Source organism: Labeo rohita, chromosome 25, assembly GCF_022985175.1.
Source record: "Labeo rohita strain BAU-BD-2019 chromosome 25, IGBB_LRoh.1.0, whole genome shotgun sequence".
NCBI lineage: Eukaryota > Metazoa > Chordata > Actinopteri > Cypriniformes > Cyprinidae > Labeo > Labeo rohita.
In genome coordinates this window covers 9578218-9605706 of record NC_066893.1, presented here as the reverse complement: position 1 = coordinate 9605706, position 27489 = coordinate 9578218, and the positions used below count along the sequence as shown (strand labels likewise).

Sequence of the window (27489 nt, the reverse complement as noted above, 5' to 3'; positions counted from 1 at the left end):
ACAGACTGTTGCACTACACCCCGGACCACATCTCCCATTACCCACCACGCTGATTGCACCAGACACCTGTGGCCAATCAGCAGCCCTATTTAAGCCCCGGACTTTCACTCGATAAGCACCGAGTATTGTGGAGTGTTTATGTGGAGAACTGTATCAGTCGTGTTTAGCGCTCTCCTAGTGCTAGCACTGTTTCCTAGTTTCCTAAGTTTCCTAGTTTCTGTATTTCTTGTGTTCCTTAGTTTCCTGAGTTCCTGGTTTCCTGAGTTCCTGGTTTCCTGAGTTTCGTATTCTCACCTGGCCATCTCGTTTCGTCTGTCTCGCCGCCTGCCTTTCTGGACTCTAGCTTGTTGTAAGGATTACTCTTCGGGCTCACGTCATGGATTATGTTCGCCGTTGATCGACCAACGACAGCTCTGACTTTACTTGACTCCGGAATGACAGCTCTGACTTGACTTGACTCAGGAACGACAGCTCTGACTTGGCTTGACTCAGGAACGACAGCTCTGACTTGGCTTGACTCAGGAACGACAGCTCTGACTTGGCTTGATTCAGGAACGACAGCTCTGACTTGGCTTGACTCAGGAAACACAGCTCTAACTTGACTTGACTTGTGGTGACCAACTGTGACTTGACTTGGCTCGCGATGATCAACTGTGACTTGACTGAACCTGTGAAGATCAGCTGTGGCTGGACTCGACTCATGAAGACCAGCTGTTACGTGACTTGTCTTAGCAGGAACAGCAGTTGTAATGTGATTTGAGTCAAAAACCGCATCTGAAAGGGCAGCCTTGATGGGTGCAAACTCAGGAGCAGAAGACGTTATGTGAACAGGTTGTGGCTTGGCTGAGATGGCTTGAGCATGCTGTGGCTTGGCTGATGTGACGAGAGCGGGCTGTGGCTTGGCTGACGTGACGTTAGCGGGTGCTAGCTCAGCAGGCGTGGCGGCCATCTTGACGACAGGTTCTGGCATGGCGGCCATCTTGGCAACAGGCTCTGGCGTGGTGGCCATCTTGTGCAGTTGCTCTGGGCTTTCGGGTGAGACCTTGCTTGACCTTGAAGGAACGATGGTCGTGACTTTGCTTGACTCAGGAAACATGGCTTTAGCTTGACTTGACACTGGAACAGCAGCTGTAGCTTGACTTGACACTGGAACAGCAGCAGTAGCTTGACTTGACACTGGAACAGCAGCTGTAGCTTGACTTGACTCTGGACTTTCACTCGATAAGCACAGAGTATTGTGGAGTGTTTATGTGGAGAACTGTATCAGTTGCGTTTAGCGCTCTCCTAGTGCTAGCACTGTTTCCTAGTTTCCTAAGTTTCCTAGTTTCTGTATTTCCTGTGTTCCCTAGTTTCCTGAGTTCCTAGTTTCCTGAGTTCCTAGTGTCCTGAGTTCCTAGTATCCTGAGTTCCTGGTTTCCTGAGTTCCTGGTTTCCTGAGTTTCGTATTCTCGCCTGGCCATCTCGTTTCGTCTGTCTCGCCGCCTGCCTTTCTGGACTCTAGCTTGTTGTAAGGATTACTCTTCTGGCTCTCGTTATGGATTATGTTCCATGTACTTGTCTCGTCCCTTGAACAAAGCTTGCATATGGATCCCCTCGCCTCTCGTCTCCCTCTCCACATGACAGAATACTCGGTCTACACAGGATCCAGCAGCTTTCATCACGGACAATACACAGGTATGGACACAACAAGAATTCTATTCAAATTAAAACAAGGACAACTATCTCTAGAGCAATACATCTGTGAATTTTTGGCTATGGCGAACCATTCCAATCTCCCGGACTGTATAGTAATTGAAATCTTCTGTGATGGCATAAATCAGCCATTAAGGGGGAGGCTGAGACGCGAGGGTCCGCGCTCTTTGATAGCTGCTTTTATGGACTTTGCACTATTGTGTGTGGGCTCCTCGTTTACTGTGGGTGTCACGGATGAGGAGCGCAACATCGCGGTGATGCCAGCTGCGCAACCCGCTCGTCAAATGGCGGCCGTGCCGGTGCGTGCTCACAAAATGGCGGCGACAGCGGCGCCCATGCACAAGATGGCGGGCGCGCCGGTGCGCGCTCACAAAATGGCGGCGACGGAGGAGCCCGTTCACAAAATGGCGGCGAAAACAGAGCTTCGTCAAGTCACAGCTGCTATACCAGAGCCATATAAAGTTCCAGCTGCGTTTCCTGAGTCAAGTTTCCAAGTCAAGTCAAGTTGCAGCTGCGTTTCCTGGGTCAAGTCAAGTTTCCGAGTCAAGCCAAGTTGCAGCTGTGTTTCCTGAGTCAAGTCAAGTTTCCAAGTCAAGTCAAGTTGCAGCTGCGTTTCCTGAGTCAAGTCAAGTTTCTGAGTCAAGTCAAGTTTCCGAGTCCTGTCAAGTTGCAGCTGCGTTTCCTGAGTCAAGCCAAGTTTCCGAGTCCTGTCAAGTTGCAGCTGCGTTTCCTGAGTCAAGTCAAGTTTCCGAGTCGAGTCAAGCTACAGCTGCTGTTCCAGTGTCAAGTCAAGCTACAGCTGCTGTTCCAGTGTCAAGTCAAGCTACAGCTGCTGTTCCAGTGTCAAGTCAAGCTACGGCTGCTGTTCCAGTGTCAAGTCAAGCTACAGCTGCTGTTCCAGTGTCAAGTCAAGCTAAAGCCATGTTTCCTGAGTCAAGCAAAGTCACGACCGTTCACAAAATGGCGACGAAAACAGAGCTTCGTCACGTCACAGCTGCTATACCAGAGCCATATAAAGTTGCAGCTGCGTTTCCTGAGTCAAGTTTCCAAGTCAAGTCAAGTTGCAGCTGCGTTTCCTGGGTCAAGTCAAGTTTCCGAGTCAAGCCAAGTTGCAGCTGCGTTTCCTGAGTCAAGTCAAGTTTCTGAGTCAAGTCAAGTTTCCGGGTCCTGTCAAGTTGCAGCTGCGTTTCCTGAGTCAAGCCAAGTTTCCGAGTCCTGTCAAGTTGCAGCTGCGTTTCCTGAGTCAAGTCAAGTTTCCGAGTCGAGTCAAGCTACAGGTGCTGTTCCAGTGTCAAGTCAAGCTACAGCTGCTGTTCCAGTGTCAAGTCAAGCTACAGCTGCTGTTCCAGTGTCAAGTCAAGCTAAAGCCATGTTTCCTGAGTCAAGCAAAGTCACGACCATCGTTCCTTCAAGGTCAAGCAAGGTCTCAGCCGAGAGCCCAGAGCAACTGCACAAGATGGCCGCCACGCCAGAGCCTGTCACCAAGATGGCCACCACGCCAGAACCTGTCGCCAAGATGGCCGCCACGCCTGCCGAGCTAGCACCCGCTAACGTCACGTCAGCCAAGCTACAGCCCGCTCACGTCACATCAGCCAAGCCACAGCATGCTCAAGCCATCTCAGCCAAGCCACAACCTGTTCACATAATGTCTTCTGCTCCTGAGTTTGCACCCATCAAGGCTGCCCTTTCAGATGCGGTTTTTGACTCAAATCACATTACAACTGCTGTTCCTGCTAAGACAAGTCACGTCACAGCTGGTCTTCATGAGTCGAGTCCAGCCACAGCTGATCTTCACAGGTTCAGTCAAGTCACAGTTGATCATCGCGAGCCAAATCAAGTCACAGTTGGTCACCACAAGTCAAGTCAAGTTAGAGCTGTGTTTCCTGAGTCAAGCCAAGTCAGAGCTGTTGTTCCTGTTCCTGTTGTTGACTTGACACTGGAACAGCAGCAGTAGCTTGACTTGACACTGGAACAGCAGCTGTAGCTTGACTTGACTCTGGACTTTCACTCGATAAGCACAGAGTATTGTGGAGTGTTTATGTGGAGAACTGTATCAGTTGCGTTTAGCGCTCTCCTAGTGCTAGCACTGTTTCCTAGTTTCCTAAGTTTCCTAGTTTCTGTATTTCCTGTGTTCCCTAGTTTCCTGAGTTCCTAGTTTCCTGAGTTCCTAGTGTCCTGAGTTCCTAGTATCCTGAGTTCCTGGTTTCCTGAGTTCCTGGTTTCCTGAGTTTCGTATTCTCGCCTGGCCATCTCGTTTTGTCTGTCTCGCCGCCTGCCTTTCTGGACTCTAGCTTGTTGTAAGGATTACTCTTCTGGCTCTCGTTATGGATTATGTTCCATGTACTTGTCTCGTCCCTTGAACAAAGCTTGCATATGGATCCCCTCGCCTCTCGTCTCCCTCTCCACATGACAGAATACTCGGCCTACACAGGATCCAGCAGCTTTCATCACGGACAATACACAGGTATGGACACAACAAGAATTCTATTCAAATTAAAACAAGGACAACTATCTCTAGAGCAATACATCTGTGAATTTTTGGCTATGGCGAACCATTCCAATCTCCCGGACTGTATAGTAATTGAAATCTTCTGTGATGGCATAAATCAGCCATTAAGGGGAGGCTGAGACGCGAGGGTCCGCGCTCTTTGATAGCTGCTTTTATGGACTTTGCACTATTGTGTGTGGGCTCCTCGTTTACTGTGGGTGTCACGGATGAGGAGCGCAACATCGCGGTGATGCCAGCTGCGCAACCCGCTCGTCAAATGGCGGCCGTGCCGGTGCGTGCTCACAAAATGGCGGCGACAGCGGCGCCCATGCACAAGATGGCGGGCGCGCCGGTGCGCGCTCACAAAATGGCGGCGACGGAGGAGCCCGTTCACAAAATGGCGGCGAAAACAGAGCTTCGTCAAGTCACAGCTGCTATACCAGAGCCATATAAAGTTCCAGCTGCGTTTCCTGAGTCAAGTTTCCAAGTCAAGTCAAGTTGCAGCTGCGTTTCCTGGGTCAAGTCAAGTTTCCGAGTCAAGCCAAGTTGCAGCTGTGTTTCCTGAGTCAAGTCAAGTTTCCAAGTCAAGTCAAGTTGCAGCTGCGTTTCCTGAGTCAAGTCAAGTTTCCGAGTCCTGTCAAGTTGCAGCTGTGTTTCCTGAGTCAAGTCAAGTTTCTGAGTCAAGCCAAGTTTCCGAGTCCTGTCAAGTTGCAGCTGCGTTTCCTGAGTCAAGTCAAGTTTCCGAGTCCTGTCAAGCTGCAGCTGCTGTTCCAGTGTCAAGTTTCAAGCTACAGCTGCTGTTCCAGTGTCAAGTCAAGCTACAGCTGCTGTTCCAGTGTCAAGTCAAGTCAAGTCAGAGCTGTCGTTCCTGAGTCAAGCCAAGTCAGAGCTGTCGTTCCTGAGTCAAGCCAAGTCAGAGCTGTCGTTCCTGAGTCAAGTCAAGTCAGAGCTGTCGTTCCGGAGTCAAGTAAAGTCAGAGCTGTCGTTGGTCGATCAACGGCAAACATAATCCATGACGTGAGCCCGAAGAGTAATCCTTACAACAAGCTAGAGTCCAGAAAGGCAGGCGGCGAGACAGACGAAACGAGATGGCCAGGCGAGAATACGAAACTCAGGAAACCAGGAACTCAGGAAACTAGGGAACACAGGAAATACAGAAACTAGGAAACTTAGGAAACTAGGAAACAGTGCTAGTCTTAGGAGAGCGCTAAACGCGACTGATACAGTTCTCCACATAAACACTCCACAATACTCGGTGCTTATCGAGTGAAAGTCCGGGGCTTAAATAGGGCTGCTGATTGGCCACAGGTGTCTGGCGCAATCAGCGTGGTGGGTACTGGGAGATGTAGTCCGGGGTGTAGTGCAACAGTCTGTGTGTAATAATGGAGCGAGAGCGACATCTGGTGGTGAGCGGTCCGCAGAACACCGACCAGATTCGTGACACTCATAAATGTATGAGGACAGCAAACGTTATACCATCTTATCTGAACTGACAGAAGGTCTACTGTGGCACAAGTCACCGAAAATTTTGGTTATGGGAGGAATGTGTCAGAACAAAACGTACATTGCACCCTACGGCATGTGAGGCAATATAGCTCCAAAAAAGTCAGAATAACTATAATAACTCCTGCCCCATTTGAAAGCACATAAAATGGGCATGTGAGCAGAACTGCACCTTAGTGGGGAGAGAGGTTGTCTGATCCAATGATTCCATTTGTCATCTTTATCAAGTGGACAGCTGTGCATATATGCTCTGTTTACATGGGTAACTAATGGCACCAGGATGCACCGTGGAAACACGACAGCTGGTGGAGGGAGTTTGATGCTCTTTATCGAGTTCAGCTGGGAAACCTTGGGTTTGGTCATTCAAAGTTCAAGGTGTTGCCCTGGCCTCCAAATTCCCCAGATGTCAGTCCGATCAGCATGAATAGGATGTGCTGGACAAATGCATACATGTAAATGTAAAATGCAGGGCCTCAATGTCTGAATTGCACTCTGATGACAAAAAGGTTTGTGTTTACGATAAACAACCTCCTAACAAATTACCCAAATTTCATAATACAGGATTCCTTAATCAGAGCAGTGCCAGTGTGTGGCTTCCGACATACTGAGCTGTAGTGCTCAAATGGGAAATTCAGGTTTGATTCTGGCCTGTTTCAGACTCATTTCCCAGTAATTTCTCTTCACATGCATTTCTTTCACTTTGTGTGCTTTCTTCAGGTACTACAGCTCAAGGGAATGCTGCGAGAAGTTCCTGTGAGCAGTACTCAGGCCCAGGGCCAGACGCCTGCAGGGTGTGCACACCTCCTTTGATGGACCTGCAGGGCACCAGGCAGTGTGTGGATCAATGTCCGCTGCACTTTTATGAGAGCAGGCACAGCTGCAGACATTGCCACACCAGCTGCAAGTCCTGCTCAGGTGCTTCTCTAATCATTTTCACACATTTTGAGCTTCCATCATACCAGCATGTCTTCATTCTTATCATTTTGGCCTGTGGCCCATGTTTGATCACAAAGTGTTACTGCAAACAAATAGATATGGTTCTGTTTGCTGATTGGTCTATATAACATTTCAGTGTGCCAAAATGCATGCTATAAATCAAGGGTGTCAAACTCAGTTCCTGGAGAGCCACAATCCTGCAGAGTTTAGCAGGAGTAGTTTGCTCAGAGTCTGTAGATTAATGGATCACTATATAAGCCAGAATTTTAATAGGCTAATAGGTTAAAAGATAACTACAGATCTGGTAACCAGATAAGAGGCAACCAGATAATAAGGTAATCAGCTTAAAGCAACCAGAATTTTTAAAAAATAGTGTAGGACGTGATACGCAGTGCTTTTTTGTTACTTTAAAAACATCTTTACTTATTTTTTTGAGATAATAAAAACGAGGCTTAAATATCAGAGGATTCTGAAAATGATCTCCATCCTATTAGTGTCCCTCTTCTTATATCCTTATAAGGAAAAGCTGGACTTGAATCACTTACTAAAGCAAGACATTGAAGAACTACAAGCTTGTTCTGCTATTTTCCATGGAGAGATGGATGGAGTGGACAAGGACGTTTTCAGGAAGTTTCTGGCCTCTAAAAAAAGAACATCTCTGCTATCAGAGTTATTCTACCTCAACGCAACTATGGATTGTCCATCCTACATCCAAGACAGAGGGTTTCTGAGAGTTTCTCTCAGTAAAGAGGAGAAAGATTTTCCCATTGCTTACTCCATGGTGATCCATGAGAAGATTGAGATGTTTGAAAGGCTCCTGAGAGCCATTTACGCTCCTCACAATGTGTACTGTGTTCATGTGGACCAGAAGTCTCCTGAGATCTTTAAAGAAGCAGTAGGGGCCATCACGTCCTGCCTGACCAACGTGTTTGTGGCCAGCAAGCTGGAGAGTGTGATCTATGCCTCCTGGTCTCGGGTTCAAGTGGACATTAACTGCATGCAGGATCTGCTAAAGTCACCTGTTCAGTGGAGGTATCTGCTCAGCACCTGTGGCACTGATTTCCCAATCAAAACCAATGCAGAAATGGTCCAGTCTCTAAAATGCCTAAATGTAAAGAAGAGTTTGGAGTCTGAGATTGTAGAAGCCAAAAACTGGCGTTGGCAGTATCATCACAATGTTATGAATGCTGTGACTCGGACAGACATCAAAAAGTCACCTCCACCAATAAAGACTCCCATGTTCTCAGGAAATGCTTACTTTGTGGTTTCAAGAGAGTTTGTGGAGCACATCTTTAAAAGCAAAGAGATTCAAAACTTCATGGAATGGGAGAAAGACACGTACAGTCCAGACTAACACATGTGGGCTACATTACAGCGGATGCCTTCAGTACCAGGATCCAATCCTCCAAACATCAAATATGAGAAATCAGACATGAACGCTATTGCTCGGTTGGTGAAGTGGAGCTACCATGAAGGAGATCTAAAGAATGGGGCTCCCTTTCAAAAAAAGGGACAAAGCAAAACAAACCAAAAAAAAAACAAAAAAAAAAACCTTATCCTACTTAGTTTTTTGTCTTGTTTTTAGTCAGAATATCTAAAAATGTATACAATATTATAAAAAATACAAAAATACTAAGTAAGATAAGCTTTTTTTAATCTTTTCTTTTCTTTTTTTTTTTTTTTAAACTTTTGTAACAATGTAGGCTATTGCCCATTGTTAGTGTGTGGACACACTCCACACTCTAAAAAGTGTTGGGTTAAAAAATAACCCAACCTTAACCCAGCCGCTGGGTAACTATGGGACAAAACACGCATTGGGTTGTTTTGACCCAAGTGCTGGGTTTAACCATTTGACCCAGAATGCTGGGTTGTTTATTTCACCCAACCAGTGGGTCAGGTTAACTGTGTTGCTGGGTTAAACATAACCTAAACCTAAACATTGGGTTATTTGTTGTCTTATTGCCTTGCTACCTTTATATTTACCAATAATAATAAATAATCACAAAAGAATGTAAAATTATTATTGCTTTTCTGTAATACAGTTAGAAAAACACAAAAAAAATGCAACTGTAAATATTAATTTAATGAGTTTTATTTCTTTTTAAAACAATTTTCAAGTGGGTGCAGCTGTCACACATTTTATCCAACCATTACAGACACATAAAACAACAATTTTAGTAGATCAGTTACTTTAAAACACAAAACTGTGTAAACTAGGCACTGTAGATTCCCATTCTTTGTCAACACTGTAGCAGCAGAACACTCAAAAATTAATTACTGCCACATGAAAATTGTTCCAAACATTGTGCTATTAAAACTAAGCCAAACAAAGTGTTCACCAGACAATACATATGACAATTTAAAACATGTTACAAGTGGCCAGAAAAAACTGTTGGCCTTAAAAAATTCGCACATGAAGACTTATGTCCATCAATATAATATACTGCAAGCCGGAGAAATTCCCTGGCAACGAGTACGCTTCAGTGGCATGGCCCGTAACAATTGTGAAGGTCTGGGATGTCGTTGTCTCGTCCCCAAGACACAAATCCACCATGCTGGTCCCCACCTGTTAATTATACGAGTCACTTAGTCACTTACACTTAGTCTTGAAGACACTTAGGCCTGAAAAAATGCTCATTTTAGAAGAAAATTTCAAACTGCACATTTTTAGTCTTTTACATCTGAACACTTCATACAGTGGTGGCCAAAATGATTGGAACACTAGTATTTTCACCAGCTAAAAATGGTTTTAAGTCAGTGATTTCTATTTTTTGCTGTAGTGTGTCACTGGGAAACATCAGTTTGCATTTCCAAAAATTCATTACATGTATATATATATATAGAGAGAGAGAGAGAGAGAGAGAGAGAAAGTAAAACAAAACGTACAGGTTGTATGTCAATGAATGACTTCCAGAATTCTGTGGTTGTGGTTCTGTGGACCCTTCCTCCAGAATGGGCAGGACTTTGAAAGCACTCTCCCCTTTAGCATCTAAAAAATAAGAATAATACAGTGCAAACTGTGAAACTTATCTCAAAATCAAAACAACACATTGAAATTTCTTCATTCCTTTAAATAATGAAATTATAATAACAATAATAATAAAAAAAAAAAAATTATAATGGTATTAATGCAAATGAATCCTCACCCCTATTCAACTACTGCAGGTTAAGTTTAGGTATGGGGTGGGATTCAGGGATGTAGAATATGCTCATGCAGAATAAGGCATCAGTATGTGCTTTATAAGTACTAATTAACAGCCAATACACAAACTAATAAGCAACTAGTTAAGTCTATTGTATTTACCAGTTGATGTGTCAAATCAGTAGCATAGCCAGAAAAGAGACTCTAGGTGTGCATCAGATAAAAAGTGTGTGTGCCACATTTATCGTCAGATTGACGTGCAAAAACATCCGACTGGTATTACTAACATTACAGATTACATATTAAAATGAAAAGAGATGCGGTTGTAGCCTATTTTTCTTGCGTGGCATGCGTCCCTACAACTCCCCCCTCACTGACAGAATTTCATGTGAAATGTTCACGTCAGTAGCGTAGCCCGAAAAGAGACTCTGGGTGTGCATCAGAAAAACAGGGTGTGCCACATTTATCATCAGATTGATGTGCAAAAACATCCGACTGGTATTACTAACATTACAGATTACATATTAAAATAACCAGAGATGTGGTTGTGGCCTATTTTTCTTGCATGGCATGCGTCGCTACAACTCCCCCCTGACTGACAGAATTTCATGTGAAATGTTCACGTCAGTAGCGTAGCCCGAAAAGAGACTCTGGGTGTGCATCAGAAAAACAGGGTGTGCCACATTTATCATCAGATTGATGTGCAAAAACATCCGACTGGTATTACTAACATTACAGATTACATATTAAAATAACCAGAGATGTGGTTGTGGCCTATTTTTCTTGCATGGCATGCGTCCCTACAACTCCCCCCTGACTGACAGAATTTCATGTGAAATGTTCACGTCAGTAGCGTAGCCCGAAAAGAGACTCTGGGTGTGCATCAGAAAAACAGGGTGTGCCACATTTATCATCAGATTGATGTGCAAAAACATCTGACTGGTATTACTAACATTACAGATTACATATTAAAATGACCAGAGATGCGGTTGTAGCCTATTTTTCTTGCACGGCATGCGTCCCTACATCTCCCCCCTCACTGACAGAATTTCATGTGAAATGGTCAAATACAGTTGAATTTTGTTTCTATAGATTGACATATTATAAGAAATACCTTACCTGAAGTCATGTCACCCAGCTCTTAATGCACCTTTCCATCTTGCTGGGCATAGGCAACAATTTGGTCTGCAACTGTAGCCCAGTCTTCAAAAAGTCTGCCTCTGGATGTAGCTTCCTGAAGTCTTGTGAAATCTGATAAAATTTGGAAAAACCAAATGTGGTTAAATAAGTTAAAGCTTTTAAATGTTAAATTGATTGTTTGATTTTATTGCCATACTAGTAACTATGGTTATTTTAATGAAAAGATCAAATTCTAAAACAAATCATGGGAGAATCATGGGAAACAAGATGGCGCCGGTGTATTTGGCATGCCGTCTGCTGCTCTTTTGGTTGCTTGTTTGGCTGTTTGGTCTACCTCTGTCCCTGAATTGTTGCTCGCTTCTAACTTACGACCGTCAAGCACTTTTGGATATCCGCAACTTGGTTGCAGATACTATTACGAACTTCAACACAGATGTGGACTGCTCTTTTGATAACTCACATGAGTCGCTTCGAATGGATATTCCGGATTGTGTTCGCCGCTGGCCCCTCAACATCTCGCGGAGAAAGCGGAGGAGGAAACGAGGCAACCGTGGAGGTTATATTGTAAAACTGAAAGTTTTGAAGCTCAGCTCCTTTACTTAGACTGGAATGGTCCTGTCTGTTTAGGGGTAATCTACCGCCCTCCTCACTCCATTAAGGATTTTATACAGCAATTTACTGAATTTATCGGCAATATTGCCACAACTTGCGATCGTTTTGTGTTGGTAGGCAATTTTAATATTCATGTCTGTTGTCCGTCTAACCCTCTCTCACGTCATTTCCTCAATCTTATTGATGCTTTTAATTTAACTCAGTGGATCAACAGCTCTACTCATATCCAGGGTCATACGTTGGATCTTGTACTCACTTATGGACTTGATGTGACGGATATTGTGCTCTCAGACTTTCTGCTCTCTGATCATAAGCCTATATTATTTTCACTGTCTTTTCCTGATCTTTCTCATCTTTTTAATGCATCTGTTACTCTGTCTCGGTTCTATTCTCCACAGTTTAGCTCAAATTTCAACTTGTGCTTTACTGAATTTTGCTCAGAGTTGCACTTGGATTATCGGACCATTATCGGACTTGGATGCTGATCAACATCTTAGCCTCTTGAATTCTGCCTGGCTTAAGGTAGCTAATGCTACTGCTCCCCTGAAACCTCATAAGCAGAAACCTAAATCTGAACTATGGCAAAACTCGGAGACCCATCTCTTAAGACCAATCTGTAGAAAGGCAGAATGAAAATGGAAAAAGGACAGGTTGCATATTTCCTTTCTATTATTTAAAGATTCTCTTACTTCTTACCAGTCTGCTGCTAAGTCTGCAAAAGCTGCATATTTCTCCAATTTTATTGAAACTAATCACTCTAAACCTAAGGTTTTGTTTTCAATTATTCAGTCTGTTGTAAATCCTTTTGTTAACACTTTGCCTGTTGCTTCTGATGTTGTCTGTGAAGGCTTCTTGAGATACTTTAGTGACAAAATTACTACCCTAAGACTTGGCATTTGCCCAACTTTAACAGTAAATGACTCACCTATTATGCCTGCTGTCTCTACTTTTTGGGAGGTTTTTGAACCTATCAGTTTCCAGGTTTTGAAGGAGGTGATTGACAAACTTAAACCCTCTTCTTGCTCGAATGATATTATCCATCCAAGATTCCTAAGATTAATTCTGGATTCGACTGGGCCAGGCTTGGTGTCTTTCATTAATAAGTGTCTCCTAACGGGCTGTGTTCCGGCCAATCTTAAAGTGGCTACTGTCACTCCCTTGCTCAAGAAGCCTTCACTGGATCCTTCTGTCCTAAATAATTTTCGGCCAATCTCTGTCTTACCTTTCGTTTCCAAGGTTTTGGAGAAAATTGTGCTGGATCAACTTCAATGTTTTGTGACTAATAAGGGTATTCATGAGGTTTTTCAATTTGGTTTTAAGTCTGCAGAGTCCACCCTTTTGAGAGTGTTAAATGATATTTATGTCTCCACTGACTCCGGAGATTCTGTGATTCTTCTTCTCCTGGATCTATCGGCTGCCTTTGATACTGTTGACCACTCTATACTATTATCTAGATTAGAGTCCTGGGTGGGTCTAAAAGCTAATGTTCTGAAATGGTTTCAGTCATATTTGTCTGATAGAAAGTTTTTAGTAAAGATGGGTAATTTCACTTCTTCCCCGGCACCTCTGACCTGTGGCCTTCCACAAGGCTCTATTTTAGCTCCATCTCTGTTCTCTCTCTATATGTTACCTCTGGGCTCTATTTTACGGAAACATGGTGTATCTTTTCATTTCTATGCAGATGATACTCAAATCACTACTGCTATCACTAATCTTTTGCAGTGTCTAGAGGAGGTTAAATCATGGCTAGCTCAAAACTTTCTCTTCCTAAATGAAGACAAGACCGAGGTAATTGTTTTTGCACAGGAAAAATGGCGGAGTAGTTTTTCCAGAGTTAAATTTTTTTTCCTCAAAAATAGTTGTTTTTGCTCTATTTTGAGTGTACAGAGTAAAATTTATCCGTAGAGTGGGAGCAAAATTACAGAGTAACTGTGACTCCTCCCCAATTTACTCTCATCCCTTCGTTGATCCGCCATTACTGTTAATCACGGCCATCGACTGCTGCTGCTTTGGGTTTAGAAGACGGCACGCTTCTGCTGGATGGTAAAGTAAGTAAAGTTTCAAAGTCTTACTGTTTATTTTAATTATATTCGCCTTTGCTCTGAGCTCGGATCGTTTTGCCATGCGTTTTGAATGTTTAAGAGATCGCTTGCCTTCTCCTGTCAGCTTGAAAACTAGTTAATGTTAGGCAAAGTTTGAAATCAAATAGCTAACATATATATTTTGAACATTTATTTTGAACGTTAATTGAAATTAACTAACGTTAGCTGCCTATCAATGTTTCTCCACTAAACTATCGATAGACTCGAGTTCACCACATGTACTTGACTCGGAAAAGAGTTAAATTAACGTTAGCCTTAACTGGATTGTTGAAGGCCATTTTGATGTGGATTAGTCCTATTTAGACAGTAAGTTAACTGTTTCTCATGAGAACGAAAGGTATTTTTAACATTTACGAGGGCTAGTCTGTGATTTTATTGCAGAATGTCAGTGTTTCAATTCAAAATACAATTCGATTGAATCCTTTTTGACCACTGCGGAACACGTACAATAACTTTTGCACTTCATTGTAGTTTGCAAGCATTTTAATATGTAAACTTTAATTACGGAAATAATGGGAAGAATTTATAAGAACAATATTTCATAAACGCTCCACTTCAGTGACGGAGAAAGAGGGGAAAAACGTTGGAAATGGGACATAAAACAGTGCAATGTTAATACTAGCCTACAATTAGGCCATATACATTAAAGATATAAACCAAGCAATTATTACAAATTAAAAACATATTAGTGAACAAAGATAACTCATGTTGTGTAGTGCACTAATGAATGTTTTTTCATCATCTGACTGAGTGTTATTGCCTTGTGTTTAACTTTGTAACTTTGTCTTTTTGGTTTCTTCAGGATGTAAACCAACAACATTGTCAGAATGAAGTTCAAAGAAATATATTTTTTTCTTCAAAACCTTTTACATTTCAAATGTTTTGGGAACGTGGTAAGAGAAACTTTAACATTTTTAATATCTTTAATACTTTTCATTAATAATGGTGAAATGGTGAAAATCGTGGTAGCACATTTGACAAATGAACATGGGTAGGCTGTTTATACTGTACTTTGTTAATTGATGTTTATGATGTTATAGGTTTTGGTTGTAATTGGTTTATGTTTGTGTGTGTGTAGAAAAAGCCCTTCCTGTAGTTTAAAGGAAGAATCTGCGAAGAGAATCATCTCCCTATTCCTATGCTTGGTTGACCCCAGGAGCAAGTTTCGTTATGTAAGTAGCTGTTGCAAATATTTTCAATTTATTTTCCAACACTTCTACCCTGATATTTTCGCAAGGGCCTAGTACAGGAGTTGCAGATTTACAGTTAGAAATTGTCTTCATTTAGGACTCTGAATAAAAAAAAATAATGTATAAGTTTATGACTTCATTTCAATACTTGTAGAGGTTTCAGCTCAGTTCATCCACACATCTGTAGTCATCAAGACTTGGTTGTGATGAAAAACTAAAAACCTAAAATAAATTTTTATTTTGTTTCTGTATCTCCAGGTTGGAACAGCAAATTGTCTTCCATTTTGATGCTGGTTCACCTTTTGCCACCCTCTCAAGTCACCGCCACGTAAGACCGGGAAAGATCTCAGCTAGGCAAACGTGATCGTCTTGTGAAATTCATCAAGGTGAAGCTACTAATGAAGCATATCAAATGACACTAGTTGATAATATTGTAATACTGTATGATTTGAACGTGCTTATTTCTCAGAAAGGCTCTTAAAGGGATAGTTCACCCCAAAATGAAAATTCTGTCATTTATTACTCACCCTCATGTTGTTTCAAACCTGTAAAACCTTTGTTTTCATCTTCGAACACAAATGAAGATAATTTTGAAAAAATTTGAGAGATCTTTGAGCTTCATAGACAGCAAGAGTCCTACCACGATCAAGGCCAGCAACTTAGCAAGGACATTGTTAAAATAATCCATGTGACATCAGTGTTTCTACAATAATTTACAATGCTACGAGAATACTTTTTGTGCGCAAAGAAAAATAATATAATTATTCAACAATTCTTCTCTTTCAAGTCACCATCCTCCGCCATAATCGAGAGTACCCTGATGCATACGTGTGATGCTGCTGACACAGGAACACACATGTGCTGCGTTTGTTTACAAAGCATGCGCATGCATCATGATACTGTCTTTAATGGTGGAGGACAGTGACTTGGGGGAGAAGAACTGTTGAATAAAGTAGTTATTTTGGTTTTATTGTGCACAAAAAGTATTCTTGTAGCTTTATAAAATTATGGTAGAATCAGTGTCACATGGACTATTTTAACAATGTTCTTACTACATTTCTGGGCCTTGAATGTGGCAGTACCCTTGCTGTATATGCAGGGTCAGAAAGCTCTTAGATTTCTTGAAAAATATCTTAATTTGTGTTGCGAAGATGAACAAAGGTCTTACAGGTTTGGAACAACATGAGAGTAATTAATTAATAACAGAATTTTCATTTTTGGGAGAAATCTTTTTAATCACCTGTCCTCTAAATTATTGTTTTTGTGCTGCTATTTTCTACTTCACATATTTAGTAACAATCTGTTGGAATTATGTAAAACATAAACTTTGGTGGAAGACAGACATCTTTATTCATTTGTTTCTTTATTCATGCTGTATATTGACTAACTTTTAAGTCACATTGGCAATAATGTGTTTTCATTCTTTTACAGACTGTTACCAGTATCCAAGGGCAGTTGGATGGCTTTTGAGAGAGTCTCCAGCTGTATCTACTTGTTGTTGGGCTGATGAGAAGTAGGGTCCAGTCTTGTTTTATTGTAATTGTCCAATATGCTCTACTCTGTAAGACCTGTCCATTGTGTATAGCTTTCTGCAAAACACTGTCTATGATATAGATGCAGAAACCACCAAATGATCATGATCACAAGTGTAATATTGTAAATGTAAGTGTATTATTTAAATAGGAGATTGAAAAAATAAAATTGTGAGACATGAGTATACAGTTTGTTGTAGACTCTTTTTTTTTTTTCAGATTGAAAAGCAAGTTTTTCATTTCTATTTTTAGGGGTTTTTGAGGATAGAATATGAATGATGTAATTTAAAAGATTAACTCTGGATAGAGTTATTTAGTCTTTAAAGTTCACTCATAATTGATAAAAAACAACTCTGGAAGAGATGTAAATTTTGGCAGAGTAAATTTGACTTTCTTCTGAACAGAGTTAAAAAGTAGCAGAGTAAATTTCTTGTACCTCTGAACTGAGTAAAATAGTACAAGAGTTAATTTCAAAAAACACTAAATAGAGTCAAATGTAACAGGAGAGAGTAAAATATTAACACCAAATTGAGCAAAATTAACTCTGGAAAAACAACTCTATCAAAAGAGTAACTTTTACTCTTTTCAGAGAGGGACCAAATGTTATCTGGCACAGAGTAAAATTTTCTTCAATTTGAGTAAATTTTACTCGGGCAAATTTACTGTGTGGTCCTAATGAGAACTCTCAGAGTTTTAGCCCTGACCTGGACAGTTTATCTGTCTTTAGTTCATCGCAGGTGCGCAACCTTGGTGTCCTCATTGACCAGCACTTAAAATTTGATAAACATATCGCCGCCGTTATTGGATCCAGCTTCTATCAGCTTCGACTACTTGCTAAAGTGAAACACTTTCTCACCCCCAAAACTTTAGAAATGGCTGTTCATGCATTCGTTACATCTCGTCTAGATTACTGCAATTCTTTATATTGCGGTATTTCCAAATCTCAAATTGCTCGCCTACAGCTTGTACAAAATGCTGCAGCAAGACTTCTTCGTAAATGTCGTAAACATGAACACATCACTCCGATTTTGAAAGATCTACACTGGCTGCCAGTCTCTCAGAGAATTCATTTTAAAATCCTTCTTTTTGTCTATAAATCTCTACATAACCTAGCACCAGCGTACCTCTCTGAACTTCTTCATCTTTACTCTCCTTCTAGAACACTAAGATCTTGTGACCAGGCTCTATTAGTAGTCCCACATGTGAGGCTCAAGCGTAGAGGGGCACGGGCATTTGCGGTATCAGGGCCTCAACTTTGGAATATCTTGCTTTTAGAGATTAGAATGGCACCTTCTCTGTCTTCTTTTAAGTCCTTGCTCAAAACTTATTTTTTCTCTTTAGTGTATTAATTCTGTTATACAGTTGTGTTAAACGGGTTGTTTTATTTTTGTGTGTATTATTTTTGGGGTATGTTTTATGATTATGCTTTTCTGTGAAGCACTTTGGTCAGCCTGAAGGCTGTGTAAATGTGCTATACAAATAAATTGAACTTGAACTTGAACTTGAATTGAATGTTATTGAATGATATAACTTACCTTCAAAGGTTTTAACCAAGGTATCAAGCTGCCTTTCCTTCAACTTGCTCAACAAGCTGTCCATCTGTACCAGCAAGAATCTCACATATCTAGAATGAAATTTCAGATTTAGAAAATTGATTTTACAATGACTTATTTTATACAGAAAGCAGGTTAATGCGTTTAGATGCAGTGCAATCATTTAAACACAGATCAGTTCTATTATGCTGATATCGCGAGAAAGCTTCTCAAGCATTTTAATATCGCGAGATCTCGTAAACGTTAAAAAAAAAAAAAAAAAAAAACCTTTTGCGCAGTAGTGCCAAATTAAAACAGTTTGATTGAATTGTAAAACTTTGGCGATCTTCAGAGTTAGAACACAAATACTGTATGCACTGAAGCGTTTGTCAAACACGTGATGACACGATTCTATATTATATGGTACTTGAAGGCAACCCAAGCTAGCATCTCACCACTGAACTGCATTTATCAGTCTCCAATCTGAAGGGCAGAACCTACACCGTTAAAAAAAATCAGACGGCATACCCATTTAATTTTTATACTGGTCTCCTAGTTTGTAATGTAACACAAGCATTCACTAAAATAGAGGAAGAGTAAAAGGACCTCATAAACAGTAGTGTTGTGGTGCCTGGAGCAGTGGGTATACGCCCCAAATGCAAATACACGCTGAAAAGAATAACTTACTGACGTCTGGACGTGATTCTCTGCAGTAGGGATGGGCGATACCTCGTATTTTATTTTCGATCCGATACCGATATTTTCAAGCCAAGTATCGTCGATATCAATACAGATACCGATACCTCTAAACTAAACTGATCTTTTAAATTATTTAAAGAATAAAATCAGTAATTATACTTACTTAACATTATATTTGAAAGTCATGTGTTTTAAACATTTCATAAGTGTTTTTTTTTTTTTTTTTTTGATAACACTGTCAGAAATAAAATGTTGTATTTTAGATTTTCTGGGTAGTAACCTCAAAGGTACACCTTTCTTTACCCCTAAAAGCCAGGGAGCATACTAGTACCATACAAGTACACACACATTAAGGGTAGATAAGGTACAAAGGTTACATAAGTACTAAAATGTATAATAATAATAATAATAATAATAATTAGTAGTAGTATTATTAGTATTAGTATTATTAATTTTTATTACCATGGTTTTTGCTACAAATATTATGGTTGAAATAATGTTCCTGTAGTGTTAACCATGGTAAAAGGATGCAAGCCAAAAGAGAGAGTGTTAACCATGGTAAATTTGTTGTTACTGCAGTTTTACTACAAATACTGTGGTTACTGTTGCAAACTGTGTTCTTTTTTTGTTTTTTTTTTTTTTTTTTTTTTTTTGTGTAAAAAGCTGCCAGTCTGTTGTACCCCTAAAGGCCTAACTTTAGCACAAATTGTTTCTTACAGACAGCAATTACAGGATATAACAACCAATTTTTACTTTTAACTTTTAACAACCAGTTTAAATAAATTTACTTACACAAACTAGCCTAATTAAAATAAATATTTCACGTACACTATACTGTTCAAAAGTTTGAGGTCAGTAAGATTTTGTAATGTGTCTTTAACCATGCTAACAAAGGCTGCACTTATTTGAACAAAAAAACAGTAAAAACAGCAAGATTGGGAAAATGAACAATTAAAATAACTATTTTCTATTGTAATATATTTTGAAAAATGTAATTTAAAAAGCATCTGTTTTTAAAAAGCATTTTTTAACATCATTACTCGTCTTGAGTGTCACATGATCCTTCAGAAACCATTCTAATATATTTTGCTACTCAAGAAACATTTTATTAAATAATGCTTTATTATTTCAATGCCATGAAATAAAAGAGGAAGAAACATCATTTCTGATTATTATCAATGTTGAATAAAGCGTCAGCAGCGAACGCTATCTGTGATCGATTGGTTCTGTCTTACAGCATTTGCGTGTGTTCCGATGAGCAGGAGAAATAGTTCTATCCTACACAATATTTCGTTAATAGTCTATGAACAGGGAGCATCTGGGTGGAGGAGTGGACGGAGCGGGCGCGGGCGCATTATTAGAAAAGGCAATTTGCAAAGATTAATTAAAAAAACCCTTATACTCGTTCTGTAGGTGAAGCTGGATCACGAATGATTCGTGCAAACACAGATGCATTTAAGTAGATTGGCGGGCGCAGTACCTTCAAAAAACTAAAATAATCCACTGCGTCTTCAACGGCTCAGATTTCAGGAGTAAATGACGACTGCTATGTTTATTATTAAATCCAACAACAGAACACCTCAATTCACTTAGGAGACATTCGTGTACACCTACTCAAGCGCTGAAACAATAGCGGTCGGACTGTTGACAGCTCATTCAGGGCAGGACTAAGGTAAAACGCCAATGTCAATCAACGATTGAGGGAGGGGCCTGTGCAGAACTTTGTCATTCTGCCAAGAGTGTCAGAACAGCCTGATATGAGAAAGTGATTATTATTAATGGGGATTTTTTTAAAAAAGCACTGGGTGGATTTTTATCATTATAGGATGGATGTGTACACACACTGCCAACACACATTTATGTTTAAACAACATGTAAAAGTGAATTTTGCATCCGATGGAGACAGAACAATTGGAATTTGCATTGATCAAGCAGTTTTTTGGGCAGAGCTCTACTCTACAGTAAGCAAAATATCTTCAAACTCTAAGGATCTGTATTAGCTTTTAGTCTACTTCTTGTAAGATTGAGACCACTGTACCAGTCGCATGGAGACAATTCAAATGATACCAAATATACTGAATATCACTTGCATTAGGACATTATATTATGCTGCTGACCATTCTGAATGAGCTGAGTGAAGGGAGATAGGTAAGGAGAAGGACGTGGATGAAAAGGATAGCCAGGGTTGGGCCAGGAGCAGGAGGAGCCAGGTGGTAAGCTAGAGCACAGCCAGGACCAAGGCCCATGGTGGAGTCGAGGAAAGGAGGAAGAAAGGAAGCCATGGTGTAGAAGGCCTAGACAACACCATGGGACGAGTGACGGAAACGGAGCTACTGGAGGAGGAGACCCAGGTGGAGCCCAGCGGACATGGAGCCCAAGGATGAAGGGATGAGGCAAGGCCAGAGGAGTGGAATCCGGCAGCGGAGGGAGGTCGATGACTGACCAAGGCGAAGGCGAGGGAGCAAGGAGCCAAGGCAGAGCCGGTGAGTTGAAGGGCCGGGGTGGAATCCAGGACTCGGAGGCTGGAGGTGGACACAGGGGATCTTGATGCCAAGGTGGAGCTGGAGACCTGAGGCGAGACTGGAGAATGTGCTAGGCTGAACCAGTGGAGACTCAGGTGGTGTAAGAGACTTAGGAGACATAGAAGACCTAGAAGTCTCAGAAGAGGCGTCTCCCAGAGACTGAGCTGTGCACCAGGCTACCTTAATCTGCTCTCTCATCAATATGTGAGGACAGCAAAGGTTATCCCATCTGATCCAAACTGACAGAAGGTCTACTGTGGCACAAGTGACAGTGATTTTTTAAATGACAGTTATGGGAGGAATGTATCAAAACAAAAAGTACATTGCACTCTGCTGCATGCGAGGCAATATAGCTGCAACAAAGTCAGAATATCTATAACTCCTACCCCTGTTGAAAGCACATAAAATGGGCATGTGAGCAGAACTGCACCTTAGTGTGGAAGAAGGTTGTCTGATCCAGTGATTCCCATTTTCATTTATATCAAATGGACGGATGTGCATATGTGCGCTGTTTACTTGGGGAACTAATGGCACCAGGATGCGCCGTGGAAACACAACAGCTGGTGGAGGGAGTGTGATGCTCTTTACAGTGGTGGGCAGTAACTAAGTAGTTGTACTTCGTTACTGTACTTAAGTACATTTTTCAAGTATCTGTACTTTACTGGAGTAGTTTTATTTTGAGTAACTTTGACTTTTACTTAACTACATTCCAGATCGTAAGATCGTACTTTTTACTTCACTACATTTCATAAAATATATTGTTACTCCTTTGCTACGTGCTCTGAGACGCAGAAGCGGTGTCTGATTCATGAACAAATAGATTCTTGTCAAAGAACTCTTAAAGAGTCGACAACTCACTGATTCAAATGATCTGTTTAGAGCGAGTCTCCAGTCAACTGAATTCACAAGTAATAATCGGAAGATCTTGTGCGCGCGCAACTGATGCTGCGAAAAGTAAGTTACTAATGTCGAATTTTAGGATTAATTATTGTAACTGAAAATCATATTTAGGTCAAAGCTGTCAGTTGTTTGTGAATTACATCTGCTGTAAAGGGTGATCTGTTTCTGGAATGCTTGAATTCAGACACATCAACATGTGTCTGTGTTTTAGATCAAAAACGAAAAATTTAAATAACAGATTAAATAAAATAACTCATGCACGTTCATATTCCCCGCTGCTGTAACGTTAGCAGTTTTACTAAAATGCTACGCATGTAACCCTACGTGACGTCTGTTTTTATATTGTTTATCAACAGTATACATTTTTATTTTTGGATCAACTAGAATAGACAGATATGATGTTTATTCATAACCATACTGAAAATAAGTAAATAAGTAAATGATGCTGACTGTCTAGCTAACAAGCAAGCTGGTGCTAAGTTGAGGTAATTTTTAGATATAAAGTCCAAATATATTTATTCAACAACCCAGATAGATTACATCCGAGGGAAAAAGAAAGGATGTGATGTTCAGAATATGGTGACTACAGTAATTATTGAAGTGGGAAGTGATGCCCTCTGGGGGCATTTGGCCAGGGGTGTTTTTACACAGACAATGTTTGAAAGAAAAAAAACATTATGAAAATATAATTATATTTTCCTTGAAATGTTCTTGCTAACTTCAGGCCTTATTCTCATGTCATATATAACTGTGACGTTATGAAAACAACAAGCTTTAAAACACTTTTTTCTTATTGGTGAAAATTGGTCAAATCTGTTGCCCCCCAGGTACATCGCAGTATAAGCTTCACAGCGAACAATACTTTACCACTCTCGTCAACATAGTCTATATCAACAACAAAAATATATCTAGACTCCATATAGTGGTTATTTTGAGAAAATCCCAGGTATTTTGAGCAGTAGGATTATAAAAAATATGTGCTAATATAGAATTCAACTAAAAAAGCCTATATAAAATTGCTAAATAAATCTATCAGTACTTTTTTACTTAAGTACATATAAAATCAGGTACTTTTGTACTTTCATTCGAGTAAAATTGAAATAGAAGCACTTTTACTGGAGTAATATTTTATTATACGTATCTGTACTTTTACTCAAGTACTTGACTTGTGTACTTTGTCCACCACTGGCTCTTTACAATGTGCTGGGAAACCTTGGGTTTGGTCATTCATGTGACACCTACCTAACCACTGTACATCCATTCATGGAAATAATATTCTATGTTAGGAGTGGCCTTTTTCAGGATACTGTGCCCTGCCACACTGCGTAGAATCAAGAATGGATTGAGGAACATCATTAAGAGTTCAAGGTGTTGCCCTGGCCTCCAAATTCCCCAGAAGTCAATCCGATCAGCATAAATGGGATGTGCTGGACATGCTTTTGTGTTCACAATAAACAACCTTCTAACAAATCACTTAAATAATTAATACATTACAGGATTCCTTAATCAGAGCAGTGCCAGCGCATGGCTTTTGACATATTGAGCTATAGTGCTCAAATGGGAAATTCAGGTTTGATTCTGGCCCGTTTGATTCTGGCCCCATTTCCCAGTAATTTCCTATTTTCTCTTCACTGCCTGTATATAAAACATGCATTTCTTTCTCTCAGTGTGCTTTCCTCAGGTACTACAGCTCAGGGCGAGCAGTTCTCGGGCCCAGGGCCAGACGCCTGCAGGGTGTCCACACCTCCTCTGCTGGATCTGCAGGGCACCATGTGTGTGCATCAATGTCTGCAGTGCTTTTATAAGAGCAGGCACAGCTGCGGAGAGTGCCACACCAGCTGCAAGTCTTGCACATGTGCTTTTCTTATGTTTTTCACACCCCAAGCTGGACTATGTAAAATGCTCTTTTCTACCACTCAGTAGTTACTCTTCAAGCCTTCTTCCCTTTGCTGTTTCAACTGCCTGAGCAAGAGAGGCTTAATCTACTGTGTCCAGTCTAGGCCCTCAGAATTTGTGTTGACTGGTCAGGTCAGATAAATCTAGTCATGTGCTGGTGTGCTTGACAGCTACAGTGAAGGCGTTTCCACCACAAAGCAACTGTTAAATTGTCTGACTCTCTGCTTGTGTTCTCTTTCCCTTCGACCTTCTGTTCCCCCCCCCCCCTTGTGTCTTTTCCTCTCCCCCTCCCATTTACTGTACTCTCCATCTTCATAGCTTACGTTTTTGTCATTATACTTTTTGTTTTTATCCGTTTGATCTTAATTCAGTTTGAATAACAGGATGCATTTGGTAAGAAGTTATTCTACACCCAGATCTTTCCTCTGATATCCAGTCTATTTTAAACATCCAGTCTATATAACGCAAGTAGATTTTTCATATTTCATCGGTTTAGCTGTACACCACCCCTTTATATGTCTATATATACTCTTGTATTAGCAGTAGCGTGTTTACACACCACACATAGAACGCAATTGCGTGGGGCCCCGCAAGGTTGGGGGGGGGGGGTCATTTCTCCTAAGGGGGAAAACTCCCCGCCCTCCCCGCCCCCCCAGAATGTGAAGAAAGGAAGGAAGTAACATGACTTCTCCCACCACTGTGATACGCTGACGAAAATGTGCAGTCACTTCTGTATGCGTACTGTTTTTTCACTTTTACTTTTGCTTTCTAATTTAATATTTTTTAGCAGGGAAGGGAAGAGGAGAGAAATAGGGAGCAAGGGCTACAAGCGCCAAACCCTGTTAGAGCCTATTCCACTAGGAGCTTAACTTCTTTTAGGGATCTATATAAGGGTGCGTCTTTGTAAAATATTTTTTGATACAACAGCTGGGCTTCCCTGCACACATTTATGGATTTAAATTCAACCCCAGGAAATGTGTAGTTTGATGTAGCGAGTATACTTCTTAGGTGGTCTGAGGGTGAGTACATTGTCAGTCTGTATTATTTCTGAACTACTGCAGCATATCAGGCTGTTCTGCATTAACGTTCCTCCCGTCTCTGGTACACTACAGTAACTCTAAAAGCCCAATAAAACGACTTCAACATTAGAATCACAGCGTTTCTGTTAGCACTGTGATCTAACTTTTTAACCTGCCCAAAGTATTCATTATTATTTTTGTGTTTTAAAGCAGGGCTATAGACCACTGAAAACAAATTGAGTGGAATGGTGCAGTTCCACAAGGAACATTTTAGCTTTGATATACTTCCACAATTGTTTGGCTTTTGATAAGAGGCAGAAAAATTTAGTAAGCACCAGAACCATTTCCTACTTCCTACAGCTTGTGCAATACTAAACCATTGCTTTCAACTGCTTGACTAATCAGCTTCGTTAAAGCAACAAATATTTTTAAAACGTAGTTTAGATGTGATACGCAATGCTTTTTTTGTTACTTTAAATCATCTTTTCTGATTTTTTGCAGATACGTCATAGTGTTTTTCCATCTTTGGTGTCCAAAAACGGAATATTTTTTTTAACGATATTACTTGCTTACATGATTATCGGGTAATCACATCTTCTAGGTAAGTGGTATCAACACCACAGCTGTCCAATTATGAATTGCTTTTTCAGAGGTCTGCTCTTCCCCTTTGTATAAGATTTACCATCTTGCCAAATGAGAGGCTGATTAATAACTCACTTTCACAGCTTTACTCTCTTGGCAGTTTTTTTCTGGAAAGCTATAACCTTAAAGACCTAAAAATGAGGCTTAAAAATCAGAGGATTCTAAAAATGATCTCAATCCTATCAGTGACCCTGTTGTTGCTAAATTGTCTAGGACGAAGGACAAACTGTCCTCATAAGGAAGAGCTGGACTTGAATCACTTACTAAAGCAAGACGTTGGAGAACTACAAGCTTGTTCTGCTATTATCCATGGAGACATGGATGGAGTTGACAAGGAGGTTTTCAGAAAGATTCTGGCCTCTAAAAAAAGAAAATCTCTGCTTTCCGAGTCATTCTACCTCAACGCAACCGAGGATTGTCCATCCTACATTAAAGACAGAGGATTTCTGACGTTTTTTCTCAGTAAAGAGGAGAAAGATTTTCCCATTGCTTACTCCATGGTGATCCATGAGAAGATCGAGATGTTTGAAAGGCTCTTGAGAGCCATTTACGCTCCTCACAACGTGTACTGTGTTCATGTGGACCAGAAGTCTCCCGAGATCTTTAAAGAAGCAGTAAGAGCCATCACGTCCTGCCTGACCAACGTGTTTGTGGCCAGCAAACTGGAGAGTGTGATCTACGCCTCCTGGTCTCGAGTTCAAGCGGACATCAACTGCATGAAGGATCTGCTGAAGTCACCTGTTCAGTGGAGGTATCTGCTCAACACCTGTGGCACTGATTTTCCAATTAAAACCAATGCAGAAATGGTCCAGTCTCTAAAATGCCTAAACGGAAAGAACAGTTTGGAGTCTGAGATTGTAGAAGCCAAAAACTGGCGTTGGCAGTATCATCACAATGTTACAAACGTTGTGACTCAGACAGACATCAAAAAGTCACCTCCACCAATAAAGACCCCCATGTTCTCAGGAAATGCCTACTTTGTGGTTTCAAGAGAGTTTGTGGAGCACATCTTCAGAAGCAAAGAGATTCAAAACTTCATGGAATGGGAGAAAGACACGTACAGTCCAGATGAGCACATGTGGGCTACGTTACAGCGAATGCCTTCAGTACCAGGATCCAATCCTCCAAACATCAAGTATGCGCAATCGGACATGAACGCAATTGCTCGTCTGGTGAAGTGGAGCTACCATGAAGGAGATCTAAAGAATGGGGCTCCCTACCCACCATGCACTGGAATATACAGACGGGCAGTGTGTGTCTATGGAGCTGGGGACTTGAAATGGATTGTGAGGCAACACCATCTTTTGGCAAACAAGTTTGACCCAGAAGTAGATGATGTAGCAATCAAATGCATGGAAGCATTTTTAAGGTACAAAACTATTTATGGTCGATCATTAGTAAAAGTTCTACAACCAGACATTATTTTATGATGTTTTTAATAATAGGTTCAAAATCTATCTGTATATTTTTGAAAATATTACAGGAATCTTGTAATGGATATGACTGTACAGTAAGTGTAATAGAAAGTATAATATAAACATTTATGTATCCTAAGATGGTCATAATATTAGTAGGATGGTGGAAACTAACAAATTTTTGTACATATATATATTTTTAGACATGATCAGAAATGATCAACCAATAATTACTTGCGTGATCAGTGTGTGATATTGTGCTATGACATAAAAAATGAACATTTATGTAAATACATAATGTATCTATAAAAATAAAAATAGAATATGATTTTAGTATGTCAAGTGTGTGGTTAAAGTGTGCTCAAGATTATTTTATTTTATCTACATTTTAAAAATTTTATTCAAGTCTTGTGTTTCCAATCAAGTATCTTTGTATCAAACATGTTTTGATATATTTGCATAGAAAATGCTTCCATACACACTGTAAAAAAAAAAAACAAAAAACAAAAAAAAACACAATTTGTTGA

At 40.6% G+C, this 27489-nt stretch overlaps 1 protein-coding gene, 2 long non-coding RNA genes and 1 pseudogene across 4 annotated transcripts; 3 read left to right on the top strand and 1 right to left on the bottom strand.

Annotated features, from left to right (window-relative positions):
- Positions 1-3061: 3061 nt before the first annotated feature.
- LOC127156213 (beta-1,3-galactosyl-O-glycosyl-glycoprotein beta-1,6-N-acetylglucosaminyltransferase 3-like) lies at positions 3062-8204 on the top strand (annotated as a pseudogene).
- Positions 8205-8744: 540 nt separating this feature from the next.
- On the bottom strand, positions 8745-18032 carry LOC127157099 (uncharacterized). The gene is made up of 4 exons (XR_007825825.1): positions 17873-18032; positions 10881-11012; positions 9506-9608; positions 8745-9185 (listed from the first exon to the last, which is right to left on the bottom strand). It is a non-coding gene; the product is annotated as an uncharacterized LOC127157099 (long non-coding RNA).
- On the top strand, positions 13358-16522 carry LOC127157098 (uncharacterized). Its single transcript, XR_007825824.1, has 5 exons — positions 13358-13561; positions 14418-14508; positions 14694-14787; positions 15064-15191; positions 16237-16522. It is a non-coding gene; the product is annotated as an uncharacterized LOC127157098 (long non-coding RNA).
- A 6541-nt stretch (positions 18033-24573) lies between the features above and the next one.
- Positions 24574-27295, top strand: LOC127157094 (beta-1,3-galactosyl-O-glycosyl-glycoprotein beta-1,6-N-acetylglucosaminyltransferase 3-like). 2 transcript variants are annotated; one of them, XM_051100335.1, is made up of 3 exons: positions 24574-24905; positions 25407-25506; positions 25761-27295. In XM_051100335.1, the coding sequence occupies exon 3, from the start codon at positions 25865-25867 to the stop codon at positions 26975-26977; it is 1113 nt and encodes a 370-aa protein (XP_050956292.1). In that variant the 5' UTR covers positions 24574-24905; positions 25407-25506; positions 25761-25864; the 3' UTR covers positions 26978-27295. The 2 variants fall into 2 exon arrangements, with proteins under 2 accessions (XP_050956292.1, XP_050956291.1); XM_051100334.1 differs by having other exon boundaries at positions 25631-27295.
- Positions 27296-27489: the final 194 nt, after the last annotated feature.